We start from the raw sequence: 27,630 nt of genomic DNA, 5'->3' as shown, positions 1-27,630 counted from the left end.
ATCCCAGCCTCACTCCCGGCTAACTGGCTAGAAGTTGCAAAGCTCAGACTCCTTCCCAAGCAGTGAATAATTAGCTTCAGAACTGACCTGAATGAACCCATCTCCGGGAGAAAGCCAGCAGAAAACAGTGACATCATTAAAGCCTCGAAACTTTGAGACTCATTTCCTGTTTCAGTCTATGCACTAGCTGAATAAGCCCTCGCTCGGTGGCTTTGGAAGCGCAGGATGCAGATGTGTGGTCCGTAAGAACTGAGGAACGGGTTGGCTCACTCTATCGTAAATGGCTTTGGCAGGGCTTGAGAGCATGCAACACGATCGCGCCCACTCATTTTTTAAGTTTCCGTTTCCAGGGTCTTAACTAAACCTCAGATGCTTCAGGTGAATGGCCCGGCAGGGAGCTTCTGTCTCAGAAGCAGTGAGTCTGACTCTATCCAGAGACATAGCACAGTGGAATTTTTGTCCTCAGGTCCCAGCTTGCTTTGTAGATGAGGAAGGCTAGAGTTCTAGGACACTTAACTTCACTACAGTCCTTTTCTGTTGTTGGTGAAGCACACTGGAATGCTATGCTGAAGATACACGCACTACCAGCGTCTTAGTCCCTCACTGCTGACCTGAACCACCAAAGAGGAGAAAGGTGTGATTTGTGTGTTAAGGGTCTAGGCCATGGTAGCCTGGCCTCCCTGCTTTTGGACCTATAATAACTGCTACAGGGGGAGGAAGCCTGTGAAAGAAACGCATCCACATAGCGGCTGGGAAGCAAAAGCCAGAGGTGGAAAGATGCTTTGCTGTGGAGTGCACGCCTGTGCACTGCAGACCAGCCATCAGCATAGTTGGTGTCCACCGACCAGTTGTGAAGAGCAGAAATGGACCCAAGCATTGCTAAATGTTTCCCGCAGAATAAAACCATTCCAAGTTAAGACTGCACTTTAGAATCCAGGCTTAATGTACATTACAGGCTCCTTTCCCGACACCCACAGCAGCCTGCCTGCAGCAAGCCAGCTGTGGGTGTGGCAGACATACACAGACTGCTTTGAGAAACAGGCTCTGAGATTACCAGTTGTCTCTAAGAGGTTGGGGGGGGGGGGCACCGAGTTTGTGAGAATGTCACCTTTAAAGGGACAAGGGAAGCTGCAATGGGCAGAGTTGAATGTCAGTGCCAACTCAGCGCAGAGGTAGGTCTCAGCCAGTTCAGCAGGGGGACCTGGGGCTGGCCGGTTCTTTAGAGTTGATTGAAGATAACAGGGCCCAATTTCCTTTCCCGTACATTGCTTCCTAGACATGGGCAGCACCCAAGGAAGCTGTACGTTCTCGGGCAAGGTGACATTCCGTGAGGGCCATTCTGGGGAGCACAATAGCACAAACGCCCAGGTGTCTGCCTTCTGTCTAACCGGCAATCTGGGTGGGGTCTAGAGGTCATAGAAATGAGTGTTATTGATTATAAAATCACAGACTGTGGAATACATAAGTATACAGATGACATAGGATAATATCAAAATAGTCATTAAATTGATAGTTCTGGCCAGTTAGAGATTCTTGCTGATAGGCCTGAGGACATGAGTTGGCGCCCAGGGACCTCCATTGTGGAAGAAGAAAACTGACCCTACAAATAGTCCTTTGACCCTCAATGCATGCTGCACCCACTTCCTTTTGCACAATAGATAAATACACATGATAAGAAACTTTTAATGTAGTACTAGGACTTATTTATTCTGCTCTTGTTTTCAAAGTCAGGCATGATAGCTTACACCTGAAACCCCAGCATGTAGGAGGAGAGGCAGAAGGAATGGTAGTTCAAGGTCAGTCTGGGCTACCTAGTGAGCTCCTGTCCGGACAACAACGAAACGTTCAGTGCCGTCATTCCTACCTTCAAGTGCGAAGTGCTGCAACCTCGGGAAAGGGACTTCACGGCTCTACAGTACTATGTTACATAGTCACATGGCTGTAATGAGTTCCAACCCTGCAGCATCTGTCCTGAAATATAGGAAGCTTCCTTTCCTGCAGATGCTAGGCACCTGCTAAGCACTTTAAACACAAAAGATCTCTGTAACTCTAAGATAAGCACTTCGTTAATTCTATTTCACCAAACATTTGGTTGAGCGATTCAAGATCTACATAGCACTTAAGTGGTAGAACTGAGGCTTGAATCCATGACACTCCAATCCTGGCTCTGACCTATATCCATTTATTTCATGTAGCCTTGAAGTTTCCTCTCTACATCAGCAATTTACCTTCTGATTCAAGTTCTTCGGGAAAACATAGTAGAAAAAGCTGCCAATGTTAAGACTACGCTAGAGAATTAAATTTTTTTTTAAAACAGCGCCTTCAAAGATCTACTTTAAAGTCCTTTAATATTTGAAAGCATTTAGATGCTAATGGAGATCCGAGGCATGCAGCCTTTAACTCCAAACAGGAAGCTTTGTAGATATCTGTCTGATACCTGTCAAAGCTTCACTCTTCCTAGAAACTTAAGACTCAAAAATTGCTTTCAAGCTAATTCTCCAGGGACTGTTTCTCGTCTTCTGGGAAAAGAGAATTCATCTGGAATTCATTAGCATTTGCTTCCATTCCTCCTCCTTTAGAAGTAGAAATAGGGCTTATTGAGAAAGAACACATTCCCAAGAACAGGAGTGTGCTAGTGAGCCCAGGGTAAAACCCCACAACAGAATGAGCATTGGAAAGCTAAATAAAAGGTGACAAATTTATAGATTCAAAGTTCTCAGTCTAAAAAAAAAAAAAAAATTTAACCTTAACCTCAAAAATGCCCCCTTTCATCTGAAAATGGCCATTGCCTTTATAAGCCAAGCTCTTTAGAAACTCAGTGTACATGCCAGGCTTTAAAGACTTCCAAGACACACTAGTAAGTCGTCTCAAAAGACACTTTCTTTGAGAAGGAATGGATCGTCAAAGTATGAAAAATAACTCCTATGAACCTAGTCATACAAATTCTGAGCCTGCTTGTAGGCTCAGTACTGTGTATGTGTGAAGTACTTGGAACAACGAGGCAGTGCTTGCTTCTAGGGAGCTGGTGCTTCCATATTCTAAGACTTGAATTACAGGGCTGACCACACAAAAGTAATCATCCAGTAGAGTTATCTTCAAACAAAGAAGAGTAATCCTAGTCACTCACTAGCTGGTCAGCTTCTGAGCACTAAGGGGGATTTGTCTAAAAATGAGACATCTTTCCTTCACTGGAGAAAAATTCCTTTTTAGAGTAATTAAAACCAGGGCTTTATATACGCCAGGTCAATATTCTACCATGACACTTATACTCCCAGGCCTAAGAATGTCCTCTTGTCTCTTTGTTCAAGAACTTGCTGACAAAGTCACAGATATCTCTAGCACCAAATCTTATCCATTGGTTGCTTATTCAAACTGGAGATAAAGGAAGGAAGAAAGAAAGAAAGAAGGAAGGAAGGAGAAAGAAAGAAAGAAAGAAAGAAAGAAAGAAAGAAAGAAAGAAAGAAAGAAAGAAAGAAAGAAAGAGAAAAAGAAAAATCATCTTTAAAAAAAACTAGGTCAAGAACTGAAAAATTAGAGATGTGATTGTATTTCAGTTGGGAGAGTATTTGCCTAAGATGTGCAAGGCCCTGTGCTAGCTCTCCAGCATGGAATAAGCTAAATGTGGCAGTGCACACCTGTGACCCCAGCACCTCAGAAGTATGCGCAAAAGGACCATAAGTTCAAGGTCATCCTCGGGTACAAGTGTGGGGTCAGCCTGAGCTACATGAGATTCTGTCTCAATGTCTAGATCAGTGGTTCTAAACCTTCCTAATGCTGAAACACTTTCATACAGTTTCTGGTGCTGTGGTGACCCCCAACCATAACATTATTTTGCGGCTGCTTTGTAACTGCAATTTTACTACTGTTATGAATCATAGTGTATCTGTGTTTTCCAATGGTCTTAGGTGACCCTGTTAAAGGGCCATTCCACCCCCAAAGGGGTTGTGACCCACAGGTTAAGAACTGTCATTCTAGAGCTACAATTCCCTAACTTAAAATTTATTCTGCTAAGGGTAGGTATTCATCAAGCAAAACCCAGGTAGTTTGACAGTTACATGGAAAGAAATAAACAAATATCACAGATCTCTCAAGATACCCAGCTTTATCCTCTGTGGAATCGCTCTGCATCCATTCAAATTTAGATCCTTCTCCTAATCCTGCCCTAAATAGGATGTTGTTAACATCTGCAGAAGTGTCTCACTTTCCCTCTGGACTGAAACAAGGGATACATTTGAACCGACAGGCTGATAGTATTTAGCCTGTATCAGATTTAAAACTTTTTTTAAAAGAGATTGGGAGCCAAAAAAGAAGCCAACATGGGCCTTTCAACTTCAGCCAGACTTGCTAAAATGTTTACATTTAAAAGGTAATCTTTTAATACCCACCGGAGAAAAATATATGAACTGAAATGAGAAATTTGGTTTTATTCATCCAGGATGAGAGAATCCTTGCTTGTTTGACAAAGACGTGCGTTCTGAAAGGACCTCATTCACATTTATTCTCTGACCTCGGAACAGAGCAGATCCAAAAGGATTTCAACCAAGAAATGTCATGGAACTCAACCTGTCACTGAACATCTCAGGAAACATGAGAGCCAATAAAGGAAACACTCAGTGTGGCAAAGAAATCTCCTCCTGTGTACTAAAAAGTTCTGAATCACTCCTTCTTTCATTTGAATTATTGAGCTGACTGTGTGGGAGGCTGGCTGCCCAGTCAAGTTCGAGGACAAAAGTTCAATTTCCAGATGGGACATTCATTTTTCTGTTTCATGTTTATTTCAAGGGTGGCTACTTTTGGTTTTTTGGTGGTGTTGTTTGTTTTGTTTTTAAATGAGACCTGCCCCTTTGCTCTCTTTCTTGGGGTAAAAGTATTTCCAGACTTTTCCATGATGAAACCATCTTTCTTGCTCCTGGTGCCTTATATGGTTTGTACCATTTTCTTACAGGTGGAATAAAGCCATCAAGTTCGTGCTTTGTTTTGCCATGCGTGCTTGGCCCCCTCTCTCTGGAAAGGAAATACTAATTTCAGAGTATTAAAACAATCTCAAGAAACTTATCTTTCCAGTCTCTGAGATGTCACGGTTTAATGTCAAGAGGAAGCTTTGGAGAGGCTCAGTTTAACAAGTCACTACAGACACAAGGCGATGAAAAGACAAGAAATCACAGCTCTGTTGATCCTATCAAGAGCCATGGCTATTGTAAGGAAGAAAATATTCAAGCAGCTGGGACAGAGCTTGAGCATGTTTTTTTTTTTTTTTCTTCTTCTTCTTCTTCTAATTGTTGTTGCTTTTATTTATCAGCAATGTGATAACCTAGCTCTATATAGAATGCAACAATAGACATGTCTTTAAAAAAAAACCTACATCAATCTTAATTTTCAAGTCATTTGGTATGGACTATACTATCCTGATAATACATAAATGCAGAAGGAAAATGCTGCAGCTGGAAAGAACTGTGGGTTCACTGGGTTTGCATGCTCTGCATGTATAAAGCTATGTGGTTGCATCCTATCAGAAGCACAGAAATAGCTCCAAGGAAGCCAAATCAAACCTGGGAAATGTGTCAACATGACTTGGGGCTGTCCTATATACATGCTATATTTTAAACCCTTGGCAGAATATTTTCACAACTACAAATTAGATAGCCCTGCAAGCTATCAGGGAGAATTCATCCAGGTTTTCCTTGTTTTTGAGTTCTATTCCCCCCTGCATCTTTTCAACTAAATTATGACTTCAAAAATTGCAGCATCGAACTCACTGAATCCCGTCCCTGTACAGGAGCTGAATAAAGACATGTCATTTCTTGAAAACAGCATTCCAGTTCGGATATGTAAAAAATACCAGCCAAGGTACTGTGAAAGTGTCAGGGCTAACGCTGAAGCCAGGCACTTGGAAGCAATTATCTGGGACTCCTTCTCCACGGAAGCATCATCTGCCTTTGTAAATCTCGACCATCCCTTTGATTTTACACAGTGGAAGGTTTGTTCTGCCTTTGAAAGCACATCCTCTCCCTCCACCCCCACAGCATTCTGAACCAGCTGCTGTTAAAACAAGAGTTTGTTTCCTTACTGACAGTAGATCAGTGGTTCTCAGCCTTCCTTAACAGTGACCTTTCAATCTCGTATTGTGCTGACCCCCAACCATAAAATTATTTTCTTTGCTACCTCATACCTGTAATTTTGCTATGAATCTAATGTAAACATCTGCTATGTGACCTGTGTTGATCCCCAGAGGGTCTTGACACACAGTAGCTTTAAGTCATTCCATCCCGATGGGGAATTTAACAACTTAACTAAAGCATGCAGGGTCCGGACTACTCCCCCCAAGAGCAATAAAAAGAGTTGATTTCTCTGCCCAGTATTATTCTCAGTAGGAAATAAAAGTATTATGACTCCTTGTTCTTCAAAATATTTATAAATTATTTTCGGAGTACGACTACGACAAAGCGCAAGGCTGAGAAAACGTGCTGAGCTGAGTATGCAGAGGTTTGGGTGAAGGGTATGGGATCCTGAACAGGGCTGGAAATACCATTGAGTTAAGTGAAGATCCCCCAACACATTTTAAATTTGAAACATCAGACTCCCTGGGGCCTGCCCCTCTCCACCACTTGAGCCCTGCTCTCAGCTCCCAAAGGATTCATTAAACTTTCCCACACAGTTGCTCCAAGCTCCCTGCCCAGCAGAGCCTCTCACCTTATGAAGCCATTCACTGTGCTTTCAGCTGGATAGTCTTGAAATACTTTGAGATCCACTCTCATTCTCAGTGATTTCTTTTTAGAAAAGCAAAATCTTGACCACCAGATTTTCATAATTATGCATTCTGACCCATTAGCTTAAAAAAAAAAAAAACAAACCTGCACACACTACATATCTAAGAAACAGACCTTAAAGCGTGAAAGTAATATCAGAATTTAATTTCAACCTCTTCAAATACAATGAAAGAGTCGACTTTCTGAGAGTGCCCTACGGATGAATCAGTTTTTATGTTTGCCCCCTCCACCAACCTGTTCCTTTTTCTTCTCCAAGATTAGGGCTTACTAGGAAATAGGTTTCTGAAAATAAAGTTTCATTGGGGGAGGGGGGGTGGCCTACATTCAGAAATGTCTTAGTACAGGCATAAAAAAAAACTAATAAATAATCATAAACCAAAATACATTAAAAATAAAATTACAGTACATAAATTTCTCCTACAAGGTCCACTGCGTTAGAAGATCCTTCCGAAGGTTCATAAATAAAGTCATCTTGACTCAAAATTGCTTCCTGCACTGTGGTGAAGATTATGCAGAAAACTAAGAGGAACTGCGAGCAAGTTGTCAGTCGGGTGATGTCCGAGCTACTTGATCTGGCACGGGGTGGGGAGACTTGATTTTGATCCCAGGTGAACACAACAGCAACGCACGCGTGCCACTTCCCGAAGTCCTCAAAACCTGGAAAGAAATGACACGGAGTGAGATGTCTGCCTCACAAGTCAAGACCCAATTCCCTCCCGGCCGCTCCAAAGGGTACAGCGTCTAGAAAGACAGCAGGTCGTTACCTTGGCGTGGAGGCACACAGTTTAAGTGGGCACTGAACAGGGACCACCTCGGTGGTGGGAAGGTGGCCTAGCCACCGCGCCCGCTCCCTGGCGGAACTCCTGCCCTTCCCTCCCCCCTCTATTAGCTCCAGCCTGCCCCATCTTCCTGCCGCCTCTCCAGAAATTTAAAACGATTTTTCGTCTTTGCCTGGAGAGCAGAACCGGTCAACAAGCTTTCTACTCTTCCCAACAACCATGCGAACACGTTTCTAGGTGTCCCAAGCTGCCTGGACCTTACCTTGAGCGGCCCGGGTGCCGCCCTCTTCAGGCAGAGTTGGAGGTGCTGCGGAGAAGCCGGTGGCCGTGCGGCTGCGAGTGAGGAGGCTGGTGCGCGTGCTGGAGTTGGTGTGGATGAGGGTGCGGGTGCGGGTGCTGGTGTGGGTGCGGGTGCGGGTGAGGGTGGGGATGAGGGTAGGAGTGGAGCTGTTGGGGCTGGGGCTGGGGCTGGATCTGCGGCTGGGGCTGAGGTTGAGGCGGGATCTGCGGCTGGGGCTGGGGCTGGGGCTGGATCTGCTGCGTTTGCGGAGGCTGCTGCTGGACCAGGTGCTGCTGCTTCTGCCTCGTAGACTTGACCGCCAGTATGGCCTGACGATTTTTGTACTGCACCATCTGCAACGTGATCTCCGCGTTCCAGCCCTGGTCCTGGGGGCATCGAAAGTCGATCTCTTTGCCCTCTGCCATCACCACAGTGAAGTACATATACTTGCCCTTGCGCTCCACGCAGTCTACAGTCTTCATATTGGAAAAGTGCAATTCCTTGAGCTTGACCGGTGGCTCAAGGCTGGCGACGGCGGGGCCACTAGGTTGGGACTGTTCGGCTGTCCCCTGCCCGGGCTGCTGCTGCTGCTGTTGCAGCTGCTTGGGCGGTATGAGCAGTAGCCCTTCCTCGGTGAGGATGCAGCACTTTTTCTTCCAGAGCTGCAGCAGCCCGTCGCTACGCTTTTCCAGCACTCCTTCCTTCAGCGCCTTGCAGCCGCTGCTCTCCAGCATCCTTCCGGCATAAGGGGTGCAGCTGCTCCGCTCGGCCTTGAGGTTTTCAGACGCTGGGGCTGGGGGCAGCAGTAGCAGCCGCGCGCCGTCCTCGCCCCAGCGGCTTCCGCGGCCGCCCGCCCGGAGCGCGCAGAGGAGGCTGACTCGCAGGAGACAGAGTGGCGGCGGCGGCGGCGGCTCGGGGTCCCGGCAGAGGGACAGCCGCGTCCTGAAGCGCCACAAGATCCCGGAGCCGCGAGCAGGCTGCTCTCCGCCGTCCTCCCGCGAGCGCTCACTGAAGGGCACTGGCCGGGCCCCCTCGCGGCGCTTTTCAATGGGCCACCCTCCCCACCCCCGAGTGACACCCAGCGGAAAAGGCGGCTCCTGGCGCCCGCGCCGCGGGGAAAAACCCAGCTCCGAGAGGCGCTCGGCGGCCGGCGCTCGCCTCATTAACTTGGGGCCTTCCCAGAGCCCGCCCGCCGCGGACACGCCCCCGCCCCTGGCTCCGCCCCCGCCGCCCACGGCCGCCCGCGCGCCCGGCTCCGGAAACTCCTGGTGGCTCCACGCGGTCGCGGAGGTGGCCGCGGCTGCCGGGCTGCGACCAATGCCAACGCCCAGAGGGCGCCAAAGGCCGTCCCGCTGCCCCGCCCTGCCCTGGCGGGTGGGCTCTCCGAAGCCGGGAGGAGCAGCTGCCTGGGGAGACTGCCTTAGGGTTTGCGGGGAGCCGGGTCCAGAGGGGATGAAGCTCAGGCGGAGCGCCGGGTGACTCTCGGAGATGCCTAGGTAAACATCTCGGGAACAAAGCCCTGGAGTGCTTCCTACTTTTTGTTGTTCAATCAGTAGTTCTTCCGGAAGAAAATTAGATAAGTCAAAACAGTAAGGCTACCAGTTGGATGTAGAGGCCGGGCAAGAAGTGCGGACTCCAGATATAATCTTGACTTTTCTCCACCACAGGGCACAGGGAGAGCCAGACTCACCCACACCCCCCACCCAAAGCTGATGTATATGCGCGTGCACGCGAGCGCCCACGCATTGGAACGCAGGTCATAAGTCACCAGGTCCCTTGAACTGGAATTTAGGTTGTGAGCCACCATGGGTTCTGGGAATTGAACCAGGGTCAAGAGGTGCACTTAATTGCAAAATCACCCATTTTTAAGCCCCTCAGGTTTCTTTCTTGATCAGACCTTTGTGGATGTGACACCTATTGGAATCTGACTTTGGGAAGGTTCTACTTCCATTTTTTGCATCTAAACATTTCAGAGACGCTGCTTCCCACTAAGAATAAAAGAGTTCTACCCTCCAGTTTGGCAAAGTAACCTCTAAGTCTACTCTCACAAAGGGACAGGACAAAACGGTCGTGTCTGTTGGACAGCCAAGGACTGCTGCCACAGTGCGAGGGAGTCAAGGATGCAAACAAAGTGTAAGATAAACTACTCAAATTTCTTGTGAGCCACGCTACGAAACCCAAACAATGAGAGGTAACAGAAATGTCTTTTCTAAAACAGGGTTCTTGAACATTGTTCCAAATGATATATATGAACTAGTTCCAAACTAATTCTGAGTCCTTGAAACCAAGAGAACTGTGTAAAGATTTCGAATGTGATTATCTCCATGCTCTGAGTAGATTTCTAATTTCGATTACTAAACATCTTGTTCATTCCTCCCCCACGCCCACCCCCAGTTTCTGCAGTACCAGCTGTCCATCTTTTTAACAGAATGGCATCCTGTCTGGAAAGGACAACACAGCCATAGTTCTAGAGTTGATACATTCATATAGAGCTGATACAGACATTCATAGAGATAATCCATATAATCCAGTTTGCCAGAAAAGGACATTTATTCTATTAGACATACAAACGCCCAGCCAACATAGATGTCAAATGTGACCACTTAATTCTGACTAAAGATTTTAAAATTCCGTATTTCCCTTCGGTTACTTCACAATTTGTATTTTTGTGGTAAGCTAGTAAGTTTTCATTGACAAAAATTAGTTTGATTATTGGAGATTTAAATTTCAGAACTCTGTAGATTGAGGAACTCTTGCTCAGTTCATTTAAATAGCCACTGTTACCGCCCCCAATGAACTGGCTATATCAGGCTTTAAAAAAAAAAAAAAAAATCTAAACTAAAAACCCCAAAGATAAATTGTCAGGGAACACATTTCAGGAAATTGTCATTATAAAAAAACGCTTCCCTTTACATACTCAACTTGCCTTTGAGAACAATCATTTCATCTGTCTAGTACATCCAAGTATTCGTTGCCAAAGAATGAAAGAGACTAAAGTTAATGACTTCCCCGGTGGAATTGGTTTAGTAAGGGCTTGTGGCCCAGTACCTCTCTCTATGCAGAGCCCTGCGCTTTAGGACTGCATTTCAAAATCTACTCTGGACACTCACTACATACTCCAAGTACCCCATCTTATTGGCATCCATACAGTTCCAGGGAACGAAGGAATGCAGCATCTGTGTACTGGATAACTCAGTGTGCAGGTAGCTTCTTAGATGAGGTGAGAGTGGGGAACAAAGTGGTGTGGGCTACAGACCAGTTGTGCACAAGCTGTGTTCTGCCATAATCCTTTCCAGTTTGAGTGTCACTTTCAAAACTACTGAAAAATATTAACACTGCAAATGTGTTAAATACAACCACCTTGCACCACTCCACCCTACCAACATCTGGCTAGATCCTATTTTATTCAAACTATCTCCACAGCTCATTACCCCATCCATCACCATCCTAACTCCATCTACCCTATGTTACCAAAATAGCTACTATCTTCCAGTTTTGCGTTTTTTCAGTTTAATTTTTTTAAAAAGTACAATTCAAGATGCCATACCACTATGCACTTGGTCTATCTTTAAAATAAACCACAACACATTATTCCCGAAATCCATATAAAGTGAATCCCACAGGTCTTTTGAGTAATGTTGTGAGGCATTTATATACCAGCATCCCAATGCCTGGAAAACTAATGAAAAGGTTTAAAAAAACCCATTGACAAGGACTGATTAAATGATTCAGAGGTTAAGGGCACTGGCCTTGAAGGCCATGGCCCACATGCCACCCCCACTACCTGACCAAAGATACAAATTCTTTAAAAATTACACCATGAAAATGTCAGGTTAACTGTCAATGTTTAAAACAAATAGTCCCACACTCATAAAAACAAAGATTTCCCAGCCATTTCTTAGTTTTGAGGAAAAAAAACCCCAAATTTCTAAGTTAGTCAATTTTCAATATAGACTTCTCAGTTAGTTCTAGTTTTGGCAATACTGGCTGGTGAACTGATGCCTCCTAGCGACCAGTTTGTGTAACACAACCAACTGCCTCAGAGCAAGGGAGGCTTACTGTTCTCAACTGTTACAGGACTGCAGATAGAACCTCACCTTACAGCACCCACATACTCGCCACTCACCCACTCTTCTGTGTATGGGACAAGCAGTGCACAGACCAGCTTTGTGCCACCCCTGACTTTTTCTGGGCACGGGATGTAGTGCCTTGTATGGCTGGGCAAGCACTCCACTAGGGAGCTAGAATCTCCAACCACCACCTCCCCATCTAATCTTACTTCCTATCAAATTCTTATCAGAAGCAGGCAGGGCAGAACATGTCTTTAATCCGAGCCCTACTGAAGGAAGCGCAGGTCCCACCTGTGAGCTGACCAACCCAGTCTACACAGTGATGCTGGCCTTCACAATGACTTTCTGAATAAAGATAAAAGCAGCGGTTAACACGTTCTATTTCACTAAACATCCAAGTAACTGTTTAAGCCGCTTCAATCTAAATGACAGCAGCTGTTAACTGTCATTGTAAGTTCTCCTTCACAATTCATACCAATTCTGCTCCAACCAACCAACCAACCTCGCCATAATGCTGGAAGCACCAAGCACGTATCTCAGAAGATAGCCTCAAAGGCTAGGAGACTAGATCAGTGTCACACTGAGACAGTGAAATTGGACTCATTTTCCTTCTGTCTTCTCTGGATACTAGCAAACATCAAAAGCTTTCAATTAGTATTTATGTGCAAGACTGGCCTTTGAAACCACTAAGTAAAACTCTAAAAACTATGTAAGTTCTAGAATTACCTTCCAAAGCATGTTCAAAGTAAAACAACTAAAGTTTACTTGTGTTGACAGTGTTTAATTCCATGATTATATTATATCAGGTTCTAGATGTACTTTATTAATGCTGACATGACAACTGGAGTCATTACCAATGACCTAGTCATACCTGGCTATTAAAAGCTTCATGGTACAATCATTCAGGGTTGCATGGTTTTAATAAAAAATTACATTTCCCCATTTCATTCATATTATTCCAACACAGGAACTAAACTTCCTCAACAGTGTCTCAACATATACCACTTACTGGGGGAAAAAAAAACAGCCTGCAGTCTGTATTTGTCCTATCATTCTACTCTTCTAATTTACCTACCACCTGGGCTGATTATGTTTATAAGGGGTGCATGTATGCCTGGTGCCAGAGAAGCCCATAAGAGGGTGCTAAATCTCCCCTTAACAGGAGTTATGTAAGCCAATGGTATAGGCGCTGTGAGGTAAATCCAGGTCTTCTGCAAGAGCAGCAAGTGCATCCCTCCAGACGCAGGCTACATTTCTAAATAGGAGTCATTCCCCACTCTAAGAAATGAAGAATACTTTTTAAACAATATTCCCACATCACTTTTTTTCTATTTGAGACAGTTTCCAATGTCCTGGAACTGTGTAGTCCAGACTAGCCACAAACTCACACTCTGCTGGAGTAAAGGCATACACCACCCCAAAATGAAGAAGAGACCTATCATGAGCCTAGAAAACTTTGCAAGCCTCTTTATTCACACACACACACACATAAACCAAAAGCATATAGGTACTACCAATTAAGCCTGAGATGATGTAATTACAAAAACAAATTGAAATTTCATTTTTAAGATTTTAAAAGCTATTAGCTGTAGCCTAGGCTAGATTAAACATCCGAGTGCTGGGACTGCCCAGGGCACTCACTCCAGGCTGTTGCTTCATCAGGCTCACCACTTCTCTGCTCACCTCCACTCATCTCTGCATTCCACCTCTTATATGAACCTAGAGCAATTCAATCACACAGTACGCTGGTGTGGTTCCTCTAGACAAATGACACATCCCCTGCTCATCTTCAAACACCCTAGCCACAAGTTTTTATTGTGACAGAAACTACCAAGCTATAGCCATTAAATAAACTGTTGGGTTTTTCACTTGCATTTGCACCAGTTGTTCCCAATTCCTTTTCTTAAACACCAGCTTTATTTGAAACTTAAAGTCTATTAATGACTCACTTCCTGCAATTTCTTTCTGTTCAATTTCTCCTGATATCAAACAATCTGTCAACACTTTTCGAAACTAGGATGTCAAAATGAAACACTGGCTGCACAGTATGTTGCAATCAGAAAGACTTCTGAAACAAATATCTTTAAATAAAAATCATTTTTATAACAATGCTTACATATCGCTAAAATCATGTAATAAATCTTAACTAGTACAAGAACTTGTTTTGTTTTTAGCCCAGGTTAGTTTAATGTCTGGGTTTGTATAACTAGTAGACACAAAATCAACACATCTGTTAATATCAGTATTGTTTTCCACCACCAGATACATTTAGTTCAGAGATTTATAGACTTAGTGGTTTAAGTGGCCACTTACCTAATACTTTTAGCATTAAGGATATATGCAGTGCAAAATAAAAAAAATTGATTAGCACATCTATTTGTTTTGCCAAGTTCCTATAGAGTATGCTTCTTCTAAATTACATATTCTGTAAACCTAAAATATTTGGTTTAATTTAAAGTCAAAATAAAGGCTAAAATTCTCATTAGACTAACCAATAGAAATAGACTACATTGTTAAACCAAGTACTGAAATCACAGTATTTCTTCATTAGATGTCATATTTCTGCATAGCAAGATAGTTTTCATAAACAGCTGTTTTGTCAGTAATCTTTAATGGGAATAACCTTTAGCTCACACAACCTCTAAATTCTAATGTTTTACAGTAATAAAAAATTTAATTCAGGTACCTCAAGGCTTTTATCATACACACCAACCACTGTCACTAAAAACGTATCAAAACTAATGTCTCCTTTCTTATGTGAGTTTGTGAATTAGCTCAGAAGCAGCATCCAATTTTTCTGTTGCCAACTCATGTGCAAATAATACATCTTTCTATGTACGAAAGTTAATATTCTGCTATGAAGAGCTAGCTGCATAAAGTACCCTAAAAAGCCAGACAAACCTTCCAGACATTCAAACTGAACTAAACCAATTGTGAGACACTATTCTGCAAACCTACCACACCTGAAAGATCATGGGTCTTCAAAGCCATAAAGAAGTATTCAGGGCTTCCATCATTTCTTGGAGGGGGGAAAAAAACCTGACACCACATGAGTAGGATATTTTAATCATTAAAACTGTAAGATCAGAACCATGAAAAAGTAGATAAGAAAAACCATGTAATTTCTTTCTCTCCATGTCACAAGCTTGATTTGTCTAGTTAGATCATCTTAAAACTAATTTTAACAGGTTAAAGTGGCTTAAGGACACAATTAGAGGCTTTCCAACCTTCAAAGTTATGTAGAGTTGTAAAAACTTCAAATATCACCAGTATATTTTATAAAATTAGATCGAATTTTATTAAGGATTTCAGATTACATATTTCAGACTTCTATAATGGGTAGAACCATTTGGGAACTGAAAAATGTCATAATGAACAATGACCCCCTTGAAGCTCCACAAAGTGTATTCCCATTATACACAAAGAACCAGTTACCTCTTCACTTTGGCAACAGCTACTTCCTAAGGAAGAGAAAATAAAGACTGTGCTAGCTCTGCAAGGTCACTAAAAATGGGATCTGTCTTTAGGTTACAAACTTTAATGTTCAAGAAAATAAGCTGTGTTTAAATGAACTATGATTACAGAAAACAAAAATAGCACAAACCATTTAAGAAAAAGCAACCAAATCATTTTCAAAATAAAAAATAATTGGTTAAGGACTTCCAGTAGTTAAAAAAAAAAATAATCTCAAGAAGAAGTCAGCTATAGAATGTGTCTGCATTCCAGGACTTAGTATTCCAATACTAAAATCTCACAAAAAGAACTATCACCTCCAAAAAGAAAACCTTGATGCAAATTTTATTAACAGCAGGAACTATAGACATTCCTCCAAGTACAATCCAATTAATATACCCTGTCCAAAAAAAAAAAACAAAAAATTCCTCCCCCAAAATGAACAGTAATTAGCCTGAGGTATTTCAAATGTGGCTCTCAGTGGTCTAAAACTTAATGCCCCCCCCACTACAATGGCCTCATTACCACCTTAGGATTTATAACAATGTGGTCACTTGGAATACGCAAAGGGGGATGGGGAGAAGCTAAATCAAAAATCCTGAAACCTTTCAGTCTCTTGAAGTCATACACTGACTTCATTCCCACTAGCATCGGAGCCACATGCTCAGATCGGTGTTTAAACTTCTTTCTCCAGTTTAGTTATCAAAGCTTGGTGTGAATATATAACACTGAGCATCACACTCTGAATACATGTAATTTTTTTTTTTTTTGAGCATTTTAAGACTGAGACAGTTTGTAAGATTTACCCCAATGTGTCTTAACACAGCTGTGAGGTAGTTGAATCCAGCGCCACCCATTCTTTTTACACACAGTAAATGGCATGGCCAATCACACACTACACATCCTTCGGCACTGAGTATTAGAATGGACAAGTTAAAAAGATATTTAGTTCTAGTAAAACGGAATTTAACCTATTAAAGTATCACACATCACTTGTCACTTTTTTAAAAAGCACATACATACTACGCACTCCAAAGCTGTTCAATATAGAGAACTAGGCACCCCTGAACTCAAGCTAACTCTCTGCAAGAGCCTCAATCAGGACAAACTGAGACATCATCCTGTGAGAACTAAAACTGTGTGACATTTTTATTTTAGGCTATAAAAACAAAATTAGGCAAACAAACAACATAAAAACTCAAAATAGGTTCAAATGATGTAAAGTCATCCTTTCCACGAAAGCAGAAGGTAGGCCCTACCACAAAAAAAAAAAAAAATTTCAATTAATGGAGGTTAATTTTCAAAGTACATTAAATACTATCAATTAAACTCTGAAGAGAAGGTAGTTTTTCTTCACCTTGACTTTTGTTATATCGTTTAACATAAACAAATCCCTTAATAATCTGTTTTTAAGTTTGATCTTCCTGGAAATTAACCACAATTCTCCTTCCTCAAATGATGCTATGCTGCGTGAGTCACTTGTATCTTCTAACATAACGGAAAGCACAGCTAATGAAGGCAGACCCTTCTACCAGCTGAAAGCAACTTTGGTTCTTTAGGAAAGAAACAGCTATACCAAACAATGTGTTTGACAGTTATTTTCATAATTGTATTCCAACAGCTACATGAAAATATTCCACAAGAACCAAAACGCAGCAATAAATGAACATGCATTACAGAGGATTTTTGCACTCAACATATCTGACAGAACTATAATTAGCATTACTATGTAGAACAACTTGGTCTTTAAAATATCAATTTCCTTTCTTTTAAAAACTTACTGATTCTACCAAGAAAATACAAAAACATAAGGCTGTAAGTAAATGAGTCGAGTTTAGGCTATTACAGGGTAGGCCGTCCTCAAGGCCAGACATTGTGCTTCACTGCTGCTTGCACTCTGCGGGGTTTTGATCCTTCTGTTAAAGGAAAACAATATGTCAATCTATCAACTACCTACTTTGATAAATTTTTCAAACAGTATTTACTTTAATTAGCACAGTATAAAGTCTTGCAAAAATTATAGTGAAGACAGAAAAATATGGAAGAGTGGTAATTTAATGTTAGCAAGTCACTCAAGTATACAATAAAGCCTTATTATCTGAGGTAATCTATAATCATAAAATAACCAGTGTTAGACATTGTCAATTTTTTACTTTTACCTTTTTATTTTCAAAAATACTAATTTATGATGCTAAGCCATATCTATCAAAATATTTTTTTCTTTTTAAAGTCCCTCATACTTGTTTAATTCAAGCACCCTTCTAATGTTTTACAGCACGTGATAGATTAAAGAAAGGAAATCCTAGGCTTCAAATAAATCCTGGAAATTATTACATACTTTGAAGGAGAAAAAGCTTTTAGTAACCCAAATTCCTAGGCGTTACAGACTAAGGCCTTCAGGCATTAAACAATATAATAATAATAACGATTGGGAGATTCCAACATAGAACATCACTGGAATTCAAAGCACTCCTGCATCCACATCTCCCTTTAGCTGACATAGTTTGTTGCTCAGAAAACAATCTAAGCAATGAACTTTTAATGCTATTTTTTAGAGCCAAATCCCAAGCAATTAAATGAGTAATTAAAAAGAATTTCTCATCTACTCGTACTTCATCCTAAGTTAAATTTAACAGAAACAGCACTGTTTTTGCTCACCTTTGGGTCATAGTCTGGATCATTTTCCTCATCTTCTTCTTCCCCTTCCTATATTAAAGTTCAAAATGCATCCATGAAGTAAGTACATAACAGAAAAAAACTGGCTCATAATGTATGGAATTTTTAATACAAGTTACTCTATGGGTCAACAGATTTTCATGATTACAGAGTTTGTTGATAATACAATTTAATTTGAAAGCTTCTAATATGAAAAATTTCCCAACACAACTTGAGACATCCAGACAGCTTTTATTGAAAAGATTTACTGCAGCCAACGTTGAAAAAGTTTACTGCAGCTTTTGACTTCTTCAAAGAGCTGATAACCCTGCAGCAGAACAAAATTATTTGAAATAAAAAAAAAAAATGTTGCTGAGTTTTGCAATTTATTTATTGAAACCTTATACATACATTGTTTGGCTGTAGAATTCTAAAATCGTATTTTCCAAAATTTAACCAAATCACAGAATGATTATATCAAAGGAATACATTAATCACTCAATTTATTCCTCAAAGTGTCATACAGGGAAATATTTGCTCATTTGGTAAACATTACCTCATCAGCTTCTTCACCTTCTTCATCATACTAAAAAGAGAAACAGGTAAAAGTATGAATGAGTAACAAGTGAGTATAGTAACACTCATAATTTGAACATTAAAATAACTACCGAAACGTTACCAAACTCTGTGCTCTGAAGACCCTATACCAGCTATACAAAAATATTACCATGAATAGTTAAGAGTTCTAGTTTTCATGATATCAAAATATAGTAAATCTAACAGTAACTACATTTCACCAACTCAGAACAATTTTTCTAACAGAAAAAAGAAAACTAAGGTATTGAATCAAGATTTAGAAAAGCTACCTAAAGGATTAGCTTCATTATGAATTGTTCTGTTCTACTTTTATGAAGCAATAAATCTAACCCTTTATCAATTTGACTATAGTAACCGAACAAACAATTCCAACACAGGATCCAAATGTACTCACATCATCGTCATCATCCTCAATAGCTTCTCCAGTAAAGTATAACACTGATCTTGGGATTATACGCTCACGTAAGAAGTGACCAATTTCAAAGTCTGCAGCCAGTATAGCTTCAGCATCATCATCCTATTAAAAAAAATAGTAATTGCCAGCTTAGGTTGGCATGGGGGAAAACTTCAACTATGGTCTCCTTTCACTTGAAAATAAGCTTCCACACATGTGCATAGACCAAGCAAACAGCCATCTGTGTTGGATATGCTTGTTATACCTAGAAATAAGTTAGCAGGCCAGCATGCACATTATATAGGACTTCTTTGAAGACAAAAGGGAAAAACAACTTTGCTACATGAGGGCAATCCTTTGAAAATATTGAAATGGCTAGAAAGCAGGTTAACGCTCAGTGGTAATGCTGTCTACTCTTGCAGAAGACCCATGATTCAGTTCCCAGCACCCACAAAGCTATACCTTCCATCTTCTGACTCAATGCAGGCATCAGGCACACAAATGGAACATACACACATGCTAACAAATATTAATGCATATAAAGCAATACTGAATCCTTAGCACTCGTGGTAGGACATGCCTTTAATCCCAGCACTAGAGTCAAGTGGATCTTTCTGAGTTCAAGGCCAGTGAGCCTGGTCTAAATAACTGAGTCCAAACCTGCCAATGCCACAGTGAGCCTGATTTTAAGGGTGGGGGGAGGGGAGGGAGAGGGGAAGATAGCTGCACCCAGCTCATATTGTTTAATTGGACCTAGTTCTTTAACTTCTTGTGTAAAATAAATTGAATAAACTCAACTCACCAGATCTCCATTCTCAGGAACTGCAAAAGAGAAAAATAAATAAATTAATTAAACTGTTTACAGTGAAAACCCATCAATAACCTAACCCTGACTAAGACACTACTTACCTTCAGGAGGAGCAAAAAAATTAAAGAAAGAATCATTGGAAACTGTTTTAGTCACAGTACGAACTGTCCCACGTCCCTTGTGTTTCTGCTTCTTTTTAATGGTTTTCAAAGTAACATTCTTTCCTTTTTTCCAATCTATCTGGCACCTTAGTAAACAAAATACGTACTCTTTTAGTATTTTAGTATACTTGATTGCTAGATTTTTACAAGTTTAAATGTCAAAGTAAAATTTTAGAGGATAACTGGCTTAAAAAGCAAAAGTTTACTAAATAAAACTTCAAAATCTGTAATTTACAGTAGCATTATCACATGATATAAAGTATGTGAATAGTGTATTGTATTCCTTCCCACAAAGCTACATTATAGTCAGACCAGGGGAAAATGGCAAAGACTAAAATGTCTGACAACATATAAATCCAACAGGCTACAGAAGGGAATGCAATATTGAAAAATCTACCTACAATTCAAAACAAAACACATCAGTTCAATTAACTCACCCTGTACAACCCATAATTTCTGGTCCATCAAAAGAGAAGGGATCAGAATCATCTGGTTCTGATCTCATCCTGTAAGTCTTTGTTAACACTTCATTTGTGAAATATTCATTGGGTTCAAAGTGAAACTCTAAGATAAAACTCTTTAAAAGAAAACAAAAGTGAGTTAAGTTCTTAAACCATGAATTTTCAATGCATTAGCAAACAGCTAGACCTGTGATTTTTGATAAGCATACACCAAAGTCTAATGCTTTTTTCCTCCTTCTGGAATATAAGGTAACAGGGATATAAGGTGAACTTCTACTTCTGATGAAGGCAAAAATAAAATGAAGGCACAGGATAAGATTTCAACTTAAAATTATCATTCAGGTTAGGTAAATTAAAATAAATGACCAAATGTCCTTCCATCTCTCCAAAGGCCATTTTCAGATATGGGATCAGGGTTGATCCTCAATTCAACCTTGAAAAGACTCAAACTTAAGACTCTGTAAGCCTTTCTTAATAGTGTGCCCATGGCCAGCAAAGGAGGGGTTCCTAGCTGAGCTCTCTCCTCATGCAAGCCCTCAAGCACCATCTGCCTGAAGTCATTGGCAGGCAGACACCTTTAATAGTTCCCTTATTATATTTTATCCACTTTAATCGAGGATGGCTATCTGTAATTTCAAAAAGCTTAAATTCCCCAAGAAAGGGGTTAAGCACAGAATCACAAGCACTAAAACCAAATATGCACATACTTGAGGGAGTACTAGTGTCTGCTTTAATCCCTTACTGCATACCTAACTCTTGAATGTCATCTTTAAAACTTATCTATAAAACATATGACAAAACTAAATATTTAAAAGTCATTTACCATAGGCTGGCCAGCATCCGAGAACTTCACTTTAATATCTTTCAAGTGTTTTAGAATAGGTTCATCATGTTCCTTCAAATTAAAAGAAAAATTAGTATCTAATTTGGTATTTTAGGGTCAATATCCTGTTACCACAAAACAAACTTTTGACTGAAGGCAATGTCTGTTTTATAAAGTAACTATGAACCCTAAAACTTCTTCATTAGATTATGGTTTACACGGAAGTTACCTCATACTGTGGTTTTTCAGCATACTGACTGACCAGTGAAAAATACAACTCTGAAAAGGGCTATGTTTACTTTTAAAATGTTTCCTGATTGTGTCTTGTGCATTTTCAAATTTTTGGTTCCTTTTCTACTTTGGCAAAGCAGAAATGCAATATGCACATTACTGAGACCATTCCTTTCTGTCACAGTTAACTCCCAGCAATAACAAGATAGGGCAATCAATACCACACAGGTTGGCAATGAAGAGGCAGTTTCTCAAAGATGGTAACATCTGTGTTGGTTTTCCAAGGAATAAGACATTGTGAATTGGTTAAATAGCTTTACGTTTTAAGATGCAAATTGCCCCTGGATGAACAAATTTCAAACTGAAAATTTTTGGGCAATACAAGCAAAACACTATTCCTTGATACTAAGCATAAGAAAACAAGGCATTGTAAACCACGCGAAAGCACCAATGGTCAATAACCAAATATACCAATCCATTAATAAATTTTTAAAATACTGATTAATTAAACCTGAATTCTTTCTACATAAAACTATAAATAAGCCAAAGAAAGAAATCAATAAATTTCAAAGACTTTTTTTTTAGGTAAACATGTAGTCTTTTCAATTACCTGAACCATATCACTGAGCAAATCAACGTTCTTAAAAACTGTCAACCAAAATTCAGGAATTCCTTTAGGGTCTTCTTTTTCTTCATCCTTTTTCTCATCTTCAATTTTGGCCTTTTCTTTCATTTCCTCCTTGAAAAACGACAGCGAACAACTGAATGAATATATTACGTCTTTTGATAAAGTTATACACACCCTCTGTAGACAGTACCCTAGGAATAAAAACAATCGACACTCACTAACTTTCAACCCTCGATCAACAAAGTTCTAGTTTAACTGTGTAAAAACTTTTGTCACTCATTCCAAAACTACAATTCCACAAAAATCAATGCTCTCATAACCCCCTTAGAAAGAACCACCATCCAGATCAAGAGCTTTAGGAACATCTTAAAAAAGCAGAACAAGAGTCAAGAACAAGATTTTTGACCATACCAAACAGAAACCCATCCAGTGGTCAGCCTCTGAGATCAAAATACTATACAAAGCACATCCTCCCAAAAGTAGCAATGCGAAAGAAAGAAGCATGGTCACATAATGTAACGCTAGACTTCTGTCACAGCTGTTGATATTTACTGCAGGCTACTCACTTGAACTGTCCTTCACCAGTCATCAATAGTTCAAAGGAAAACTACATGAAAAGTTTTAAATATCGTAATGGTAGACGATAGGGTAGACCCTGGTAGACGATACCAGGCTTACAAATGGCTCATCTATATTTTCCACTCACCAAAAAGGACATTTCCTAAGTTTAAGAACACTGTTGACACCTAGCACTTACAAAACTGATTATATAATACCATATGCCACCAGAGTGCTATTTCTGAAAACTACTAACGGTCCCATCATCTAAAATTAAGTATAGGAGACTACCACTGGTACTAACCGAAACTTCATCCTCCTCATCTGGTTTCCATTCACATTCTTCTTCTGTAGGTTCATAAATTGCATTAATGATCTCAAATCGCTAAAGTAATTTAAAAAAAAAAAAAGAGCTTGTGTGAAAACATTAGCACTCAACACTTAACACTACTGGTTCTGATTAAGGATTCAAGACTTAGTAAGTAAATACTGCAACTTTTAATACTTGCTATTGATGGTTTCACAAATACCAATTCCATGGAGATATTTAAGTATCTGCAAGTTTGCTTTCCTGCTTTAGTTTAAAAAGTAGGATATAATTACCTTATCAAATAAAGGCTGATAGAGAACAGCGTACTTCCTCTCAAGATCATGAACTTCCTCATAGAATTTGGCTTCTATCTGTGCACATTTAACTTGAAGATTTTTGAGAGCATTCACCCGTCTTTTGACTACCTTAGGCAAGCTGAAAGTTTAAGAAACAATTCCATAAAATCATAGAAAAACACAAGTCATACTTCATACAAATTAAAACTCAAGTGGGTAAGCTTCTGAGTTGAAGCAAGAAATTTAAAATAACTAAACTTCAAAATAGGTAAACAGGCCCTTTAATTATAAAAGCAGGTAAATCAAGAAGAAAGTAGACATACCCTGAATCCAGATTAAATTTTCTTTCCAAATTTTTGTAAAATAATTCTTATCTAACCATTAAAGTAGTTAATATTAGGGAATTAACACTTTCAGCTAGATCTGTTTTCTTTTCTTACAATTATTTCTGTACAACCCTAACAACTTAAGTTGGATTTCCCCAAAATTTGCAGTAGAAGGGAGACAGGAGCATCAGAAAGCTACATAGTGAGCCTGAGGCCAGATTAGTCAAAACTGGATTGATGTCTCAAAACAAAAAGCTGAACTTAATTTACTTAACTTTAACTTATGATACCAAATAGAAAGACATACACATTCAAACTAAAAGCTAGAATGTATCTAATGTAGAATAAAATATGTGTAGTCAAAGAAACTACAAAATAGAGACATGAGTAGATATACACACAAGCCATTAACATTCCATCTTTTAAACTTATCCTTCCTAGAAACTTTCAGACCAAGGAAACAGAAATACAACACAGAATTACTACAAAGAAAGACAGCTTAAACAATACAATCACACTTGAGCTATAACATCATGATGTCTTCTTCACTCTGCATTTAATTTTTATTATTATTGCACAGTTGGAGGAGCTGTGCAAGTTCTTTACTCTTCTATGAGTTCCAGGGAGTCGGGTTTGCATCATGAGCACCAAATGCCTTATCTGCTAAGCTATCCCCTCATCCAAAAAAGTATTTGCAAAACAGTTACAAAAGCAAGAGGGGAGGAAGAAGGAAGCTACAGAGGGGATACAAAGTGAATTAACTGTAATTAATAAAAATAATTGATTTTTAAAAAAGCAAGAGTAAGGATAAAAAGATGGCTCAGTGATTATTTATTGCCCTTGCATTTCCCAGCACACATATTGGATGCTCACACCACAACTCTAGCTCCAGAGGATCTCTTGTCCTTCTGTAGCCTCCCTAGGTAACCATACATATGCACATTAAATAAACAAAAAAACAAACAATGCTTACGCCACCAAGGACAGATTAAACTGAGAGGCGAGCAAGCTAAGTACAAGACATAGTCAGAGATAAAAGTGAGACAGCAGCCACAGAAATATGCAAAAGAAATCCAAGGTAAAATTAAGGGGCAGGTTGTAGAGCACGCCTTAATCCCAGCATTCAGGAAGAGAGGCAGGCAAATCTCTGGGTTCAAGGATAGACTGGTCTACAGACTGAGTTCCAAGACAGCCAGGGCTACCCACACAGAGAAACCGTGTCTCGGGACACACACACACAAAAAAAGAAAGTTCTAGGAAACATTAGTAAGATCAAAACAAATAGCTATTTTAAATCTAACCTACATACATGTTTAAAATATACATCAAACCAAAACTGACCCAAAGAAAACTTGGACAAACCAAATTAGATTTTTAAATAAAATGGTAGCCAGGTATGATAGCATACTTTTATTGCCAGTACTGCCAGTATTGGAGGCAAAGGCAGGCAAGGTCTCTGTGAATTCTAAGCTTGGTCCAAGCCAGCAAGGACTATAAATTACTCCAATGATTTTAGCAATGTTAGGATACATGCATTAATTTAAAAAAAAAACATTTCTCTATATAAGAGGAACATAAAAGAAGGCTATTCACAGTAGGAATCACATGCAAAAAATAAACAGAAATGAATGTAACCAATATTCTATGAAGAAAACCAAAAAACTAAAAGACAGCATGTGCTATACACGTATAGAGACAAGATGACATTAAGACATGCTGTGAATCCACAAACTTCAAATGTAACAGAAATCAAACCTTCTGAATTTTGAGAACCCTGTCAAGCATGTGGCATGAAAGTCTAGGTAGGTTAGTTAACCTCTTGATTGTATTTATACATAGGCCAGTATGTGAAGAAGCATCTTGCCTGTCAGATATACTGTAAGGTCAAATGATATGAGGACAAAGAATCACATCTTGACCAACATGAAATGAAAACTCTGCTTAGATGAGGAGTATGGAAGCAACCCTCTCAGATATTGAGGCATACTATGAAGCCACAGTATACTACCAAATGTATAAAGGAAACTGGTTCACAGCTAAGAACTTCGTAAAACACAGGAAGAAATGAATGGATGTTTTACCTGTGCCAAGCACAAAGCTGGACTTTGAAGGAATTAAAGACCTAGATGTGAAAGTTAAAACTAGCCAACAAGAATGTTGGAGCTAAGAAAGATTTCCTAAACAATTTGAATCTACAACAAAATGAAAAACACACCCCCGTTCTGTTAATACTATTACTGAAGGACTCCATGGATAAAATATTTTGCAAAGCTAAGATGAAAATGAGTAGGTAATATAAGGGTTTCTACAAAGTATGAAATGACAGTAACTTCAGTAAGAAAATGAACAGAGGTACAAATGGCCTACAAGGCTCAGAAATTTTCTGAAAACCAGCTGTTAGTAGTTTGTTAGAAATCAGAAAATACAAGTAAAACAAGACTAGACTGTGGTTGAAAAGAAGAAAATCTACAAAAGCTGGATGCTAACTTTTGGCAGAGACATGGAGACATGCACACTATAACACTATAACCTAGCATAATCGAGAAATCTTGCTACAAAACAGATACAGATCAAGATTGTTTGCCTCAAAGAAGCAATTCTATCACAAAGAAAGCAACAGCCCAAAGTAACTGTTATAGTTCCTTAAGAGGAGATACAAAATGATGGGCATCCGTCCAGTACAATCTGTGGAGATAGGACCAAAGGAAAAGGAGGTAATAGAACAGTAGAGACAGAACCAGGAAACATTTCCAGTAAGCAGAGAAGATAGACATGGACCTTAAAATCAAGACAGCTGAGGAGTTATTAGGCCTTAAATGGATATGTAACACATGAAGTGATCTGTATTTCTAATTCTGTACATTTCTAACAAACTTCTAAACAATTCACAGAAATGGCTAAGATCTGTACACTTCCTGCAGACTTGAACCAAGTCAAGACACAATCTAATCAGATCTCTGTGTCTTAACTCCCTAAATCTTATAATAGATACTAACAGACATTAGCTTTCCAGGATCACACAGATAAACTTACATGGCTTTTTATAGAAAGATAAGTAAGGTAAAAAAAAAAAAAAAAAAAAAAAGAACTTGTACCTTTCAATGTATCCTGTTGGTGTGTCTACCAGACCATCAAGTCTTTCCTGAAGGGCTGCAAGAATCTGAGGATTTTGCATCATCTGAACAGTTAGCTGACGCGCTTTTAAAAAGAAAGGGGAGGGGCATTGAAAAAGGGATTTATAAAAATATTTCTGCTTTGTTTCCACTGGACAGTCCTATCATGAAATCTTCCTAATAGGCCTGTAAAATGCTGGTATGATGAGTAGAAATGTGTAAGGTAAGCTTTTCAAGAAAATCCAGCACTTAGCAAAGTCAGGGTTTCTAAGATCTTTAATGTACAGGATTTCTCTAGACCACTCTCATAAGCAAGGGACACAATACATTCCTTTCTGTGTCTATTATCTTGTATCTCACCCACCTTTCACTGTGGCCCTTTCACTATAGGTTCAGATGCTTCCCTACAACTCTGAAGGGAGTCAACACTTAGCAGAAAACTGGTACACTGACAATTTTAGGCAGGAGAAAATTTTAGGCAGGGACTGTCTGGATATTTTATATTTAATGCTTAATAAATTTGTTTATTTTATGTACATTTAATAGTGTTTTTTTTGGAGATTATAACAAAATTAAATTACCTGTCAGTTTCCCACATATTAACTGAGCAAAAATAGTCAAAGATTGAAGCCAAGGCCAAAAAGAATGTGACTAGTGACTTTTTATGATTATACTTAATTTAAATATACACTGAATTTATAAAAAATAATTTCCAGTTAGTCTTGGAGACCAATTAAGCTTTTAATACTAATTAAATGATACACAGCTGTAACAGGCATTTAGCAGCATCAATTATGGCAAATAAAAAAAACTTCTGAAAGGCAGCAGAAACTCTATTTTCATATTTAATCTGTCTAGAAATGAAAAAGTGAATCACCTGGCTACCCTAGTACTCTTGGACCACGTCGATCTCATCAGCA

The 27,630-nt window shown here is 39.8% G+C and overlaps 2 protein-coding genes across 3 annotated transcripts in view; both read right to left on the bottom strand.

The window, feature by feature from the left end:
• Nucleotides 1-6,890: 6,890 nt before the first annotated feature.
• Phlda1 (pleckstrin homology like domain family A member 1) lies at nucleotides 6,891-9,004 on the bottom strand. The gene is made up of 2 exons (XM_055625988.1): nucleotides 7,809-9,004; nucleotides 6,891-7,424 (listed from the first exon to the last, which is right to left on the bottom strand). The coding sequence occupies exon 1, from the start codon at nucleotides 8,987-8,989 to the stop codon at nucleotides 7,835-7,837; it is 1,155 nt and encodes a 384-aa protein (XP_055481963.1). The 5' UTR covers nucleotides 8,990-9,004; the 3' UTR covers nucleotides 6,891-7,424; nucleotides 7,809-7,834.
• Nucleotides 9,005-16,468: 7,464 nt separating this feature from the next.
• Nap1l1 (nucleosome assembly protein 1 like 1) overlaps nucleotides 16,469-27,630 on the bottom strand; it is a 21,376-nt gene continuing 10,214 nt past the window's right edge. Inside the window, exons 3-15 of one of the 2 annotated variants that reach the window (XM_055626089.1) lie at nucleotides 26,693-26,795; nucleotides 23,269-23,410; nucleotides 22,970-23,050; nucleotides 22,090-22,218; nucleotides 21,249-21,320; nucleotides 20,402-20,541; nucleotides 19,905-20,050; nucleotides 19,798-19,817; nucleotides 18,996-19,118; nucleotides 18,561-18,590; nucleotides 18,008-18,055; nucleotides 17,196-17,265; nucleotides 16,469-16,604 (exon numbers count right to left, since the gene is read on the bottom strand). In XM_055626089.1, coding sequence (XP_055482064.1) covers nucleotides 17,230-17,265; nucleotides 18,008-18,055; nucleotides 18,561-18,590; nucleotides 18,996-19,118; nucleotides 19,798-19,817; nucleotides 19,905-20,050; nucleotides 20,402-20,541; nucleotides 21,249-21,320; nucleotides 22,090-22,218; nucleotides 22,970-23,050; nucleotides 23,269-23,410; nucleotides 26,693-26,795 — 1,070 coding nt within the window. In that variant the 3' untranslated portion in view covers nucleotides 16,469-16,604; nucleotides 17,196-17,229. Of the gene's footprint in view, nucleotides 16,605-17,195; nucleotides 17,266-18,007; nucleotides 18,056-18,109; nucleotides 18,333-18,560; nucleotides 18,591-18,995; nucleotides 19,119-19,797; nucleotides 19,818-19,904; nucleotides 20,051-20,401; nucleotides 20,542-21,248; nucleotides 21,321-22,089; nucleotides 22,219-22,969; nucleotides 23,051-23,268; nucleotides 23,411-26,692; nucleotides 26,796-27,630 lie in introns of those variants that run through there. The other variant, XM_055626090.1, reaches the window with a different exon arrangement.

The sequence above is a fragment of the Psammomys obesus genome, unplaced genomic scaffold (assembly GCF_907164565.1).
Source record: "Psammomys obesus unplaced genomic scaffold, mPsaObe1.curated_primary_1811, whole genome shotgun sequence".
NCBI classification, from domain to species: Eukaryota; Metazoa; Chordata; class Mammalia; order Rodentia; family Muridae; genus Psammomys; species Psammomys obesus.
Note: the sequence above shows the minus strand (reverse complement) of the source record. Positions and strands in the feature narration are given on the sequence as shown.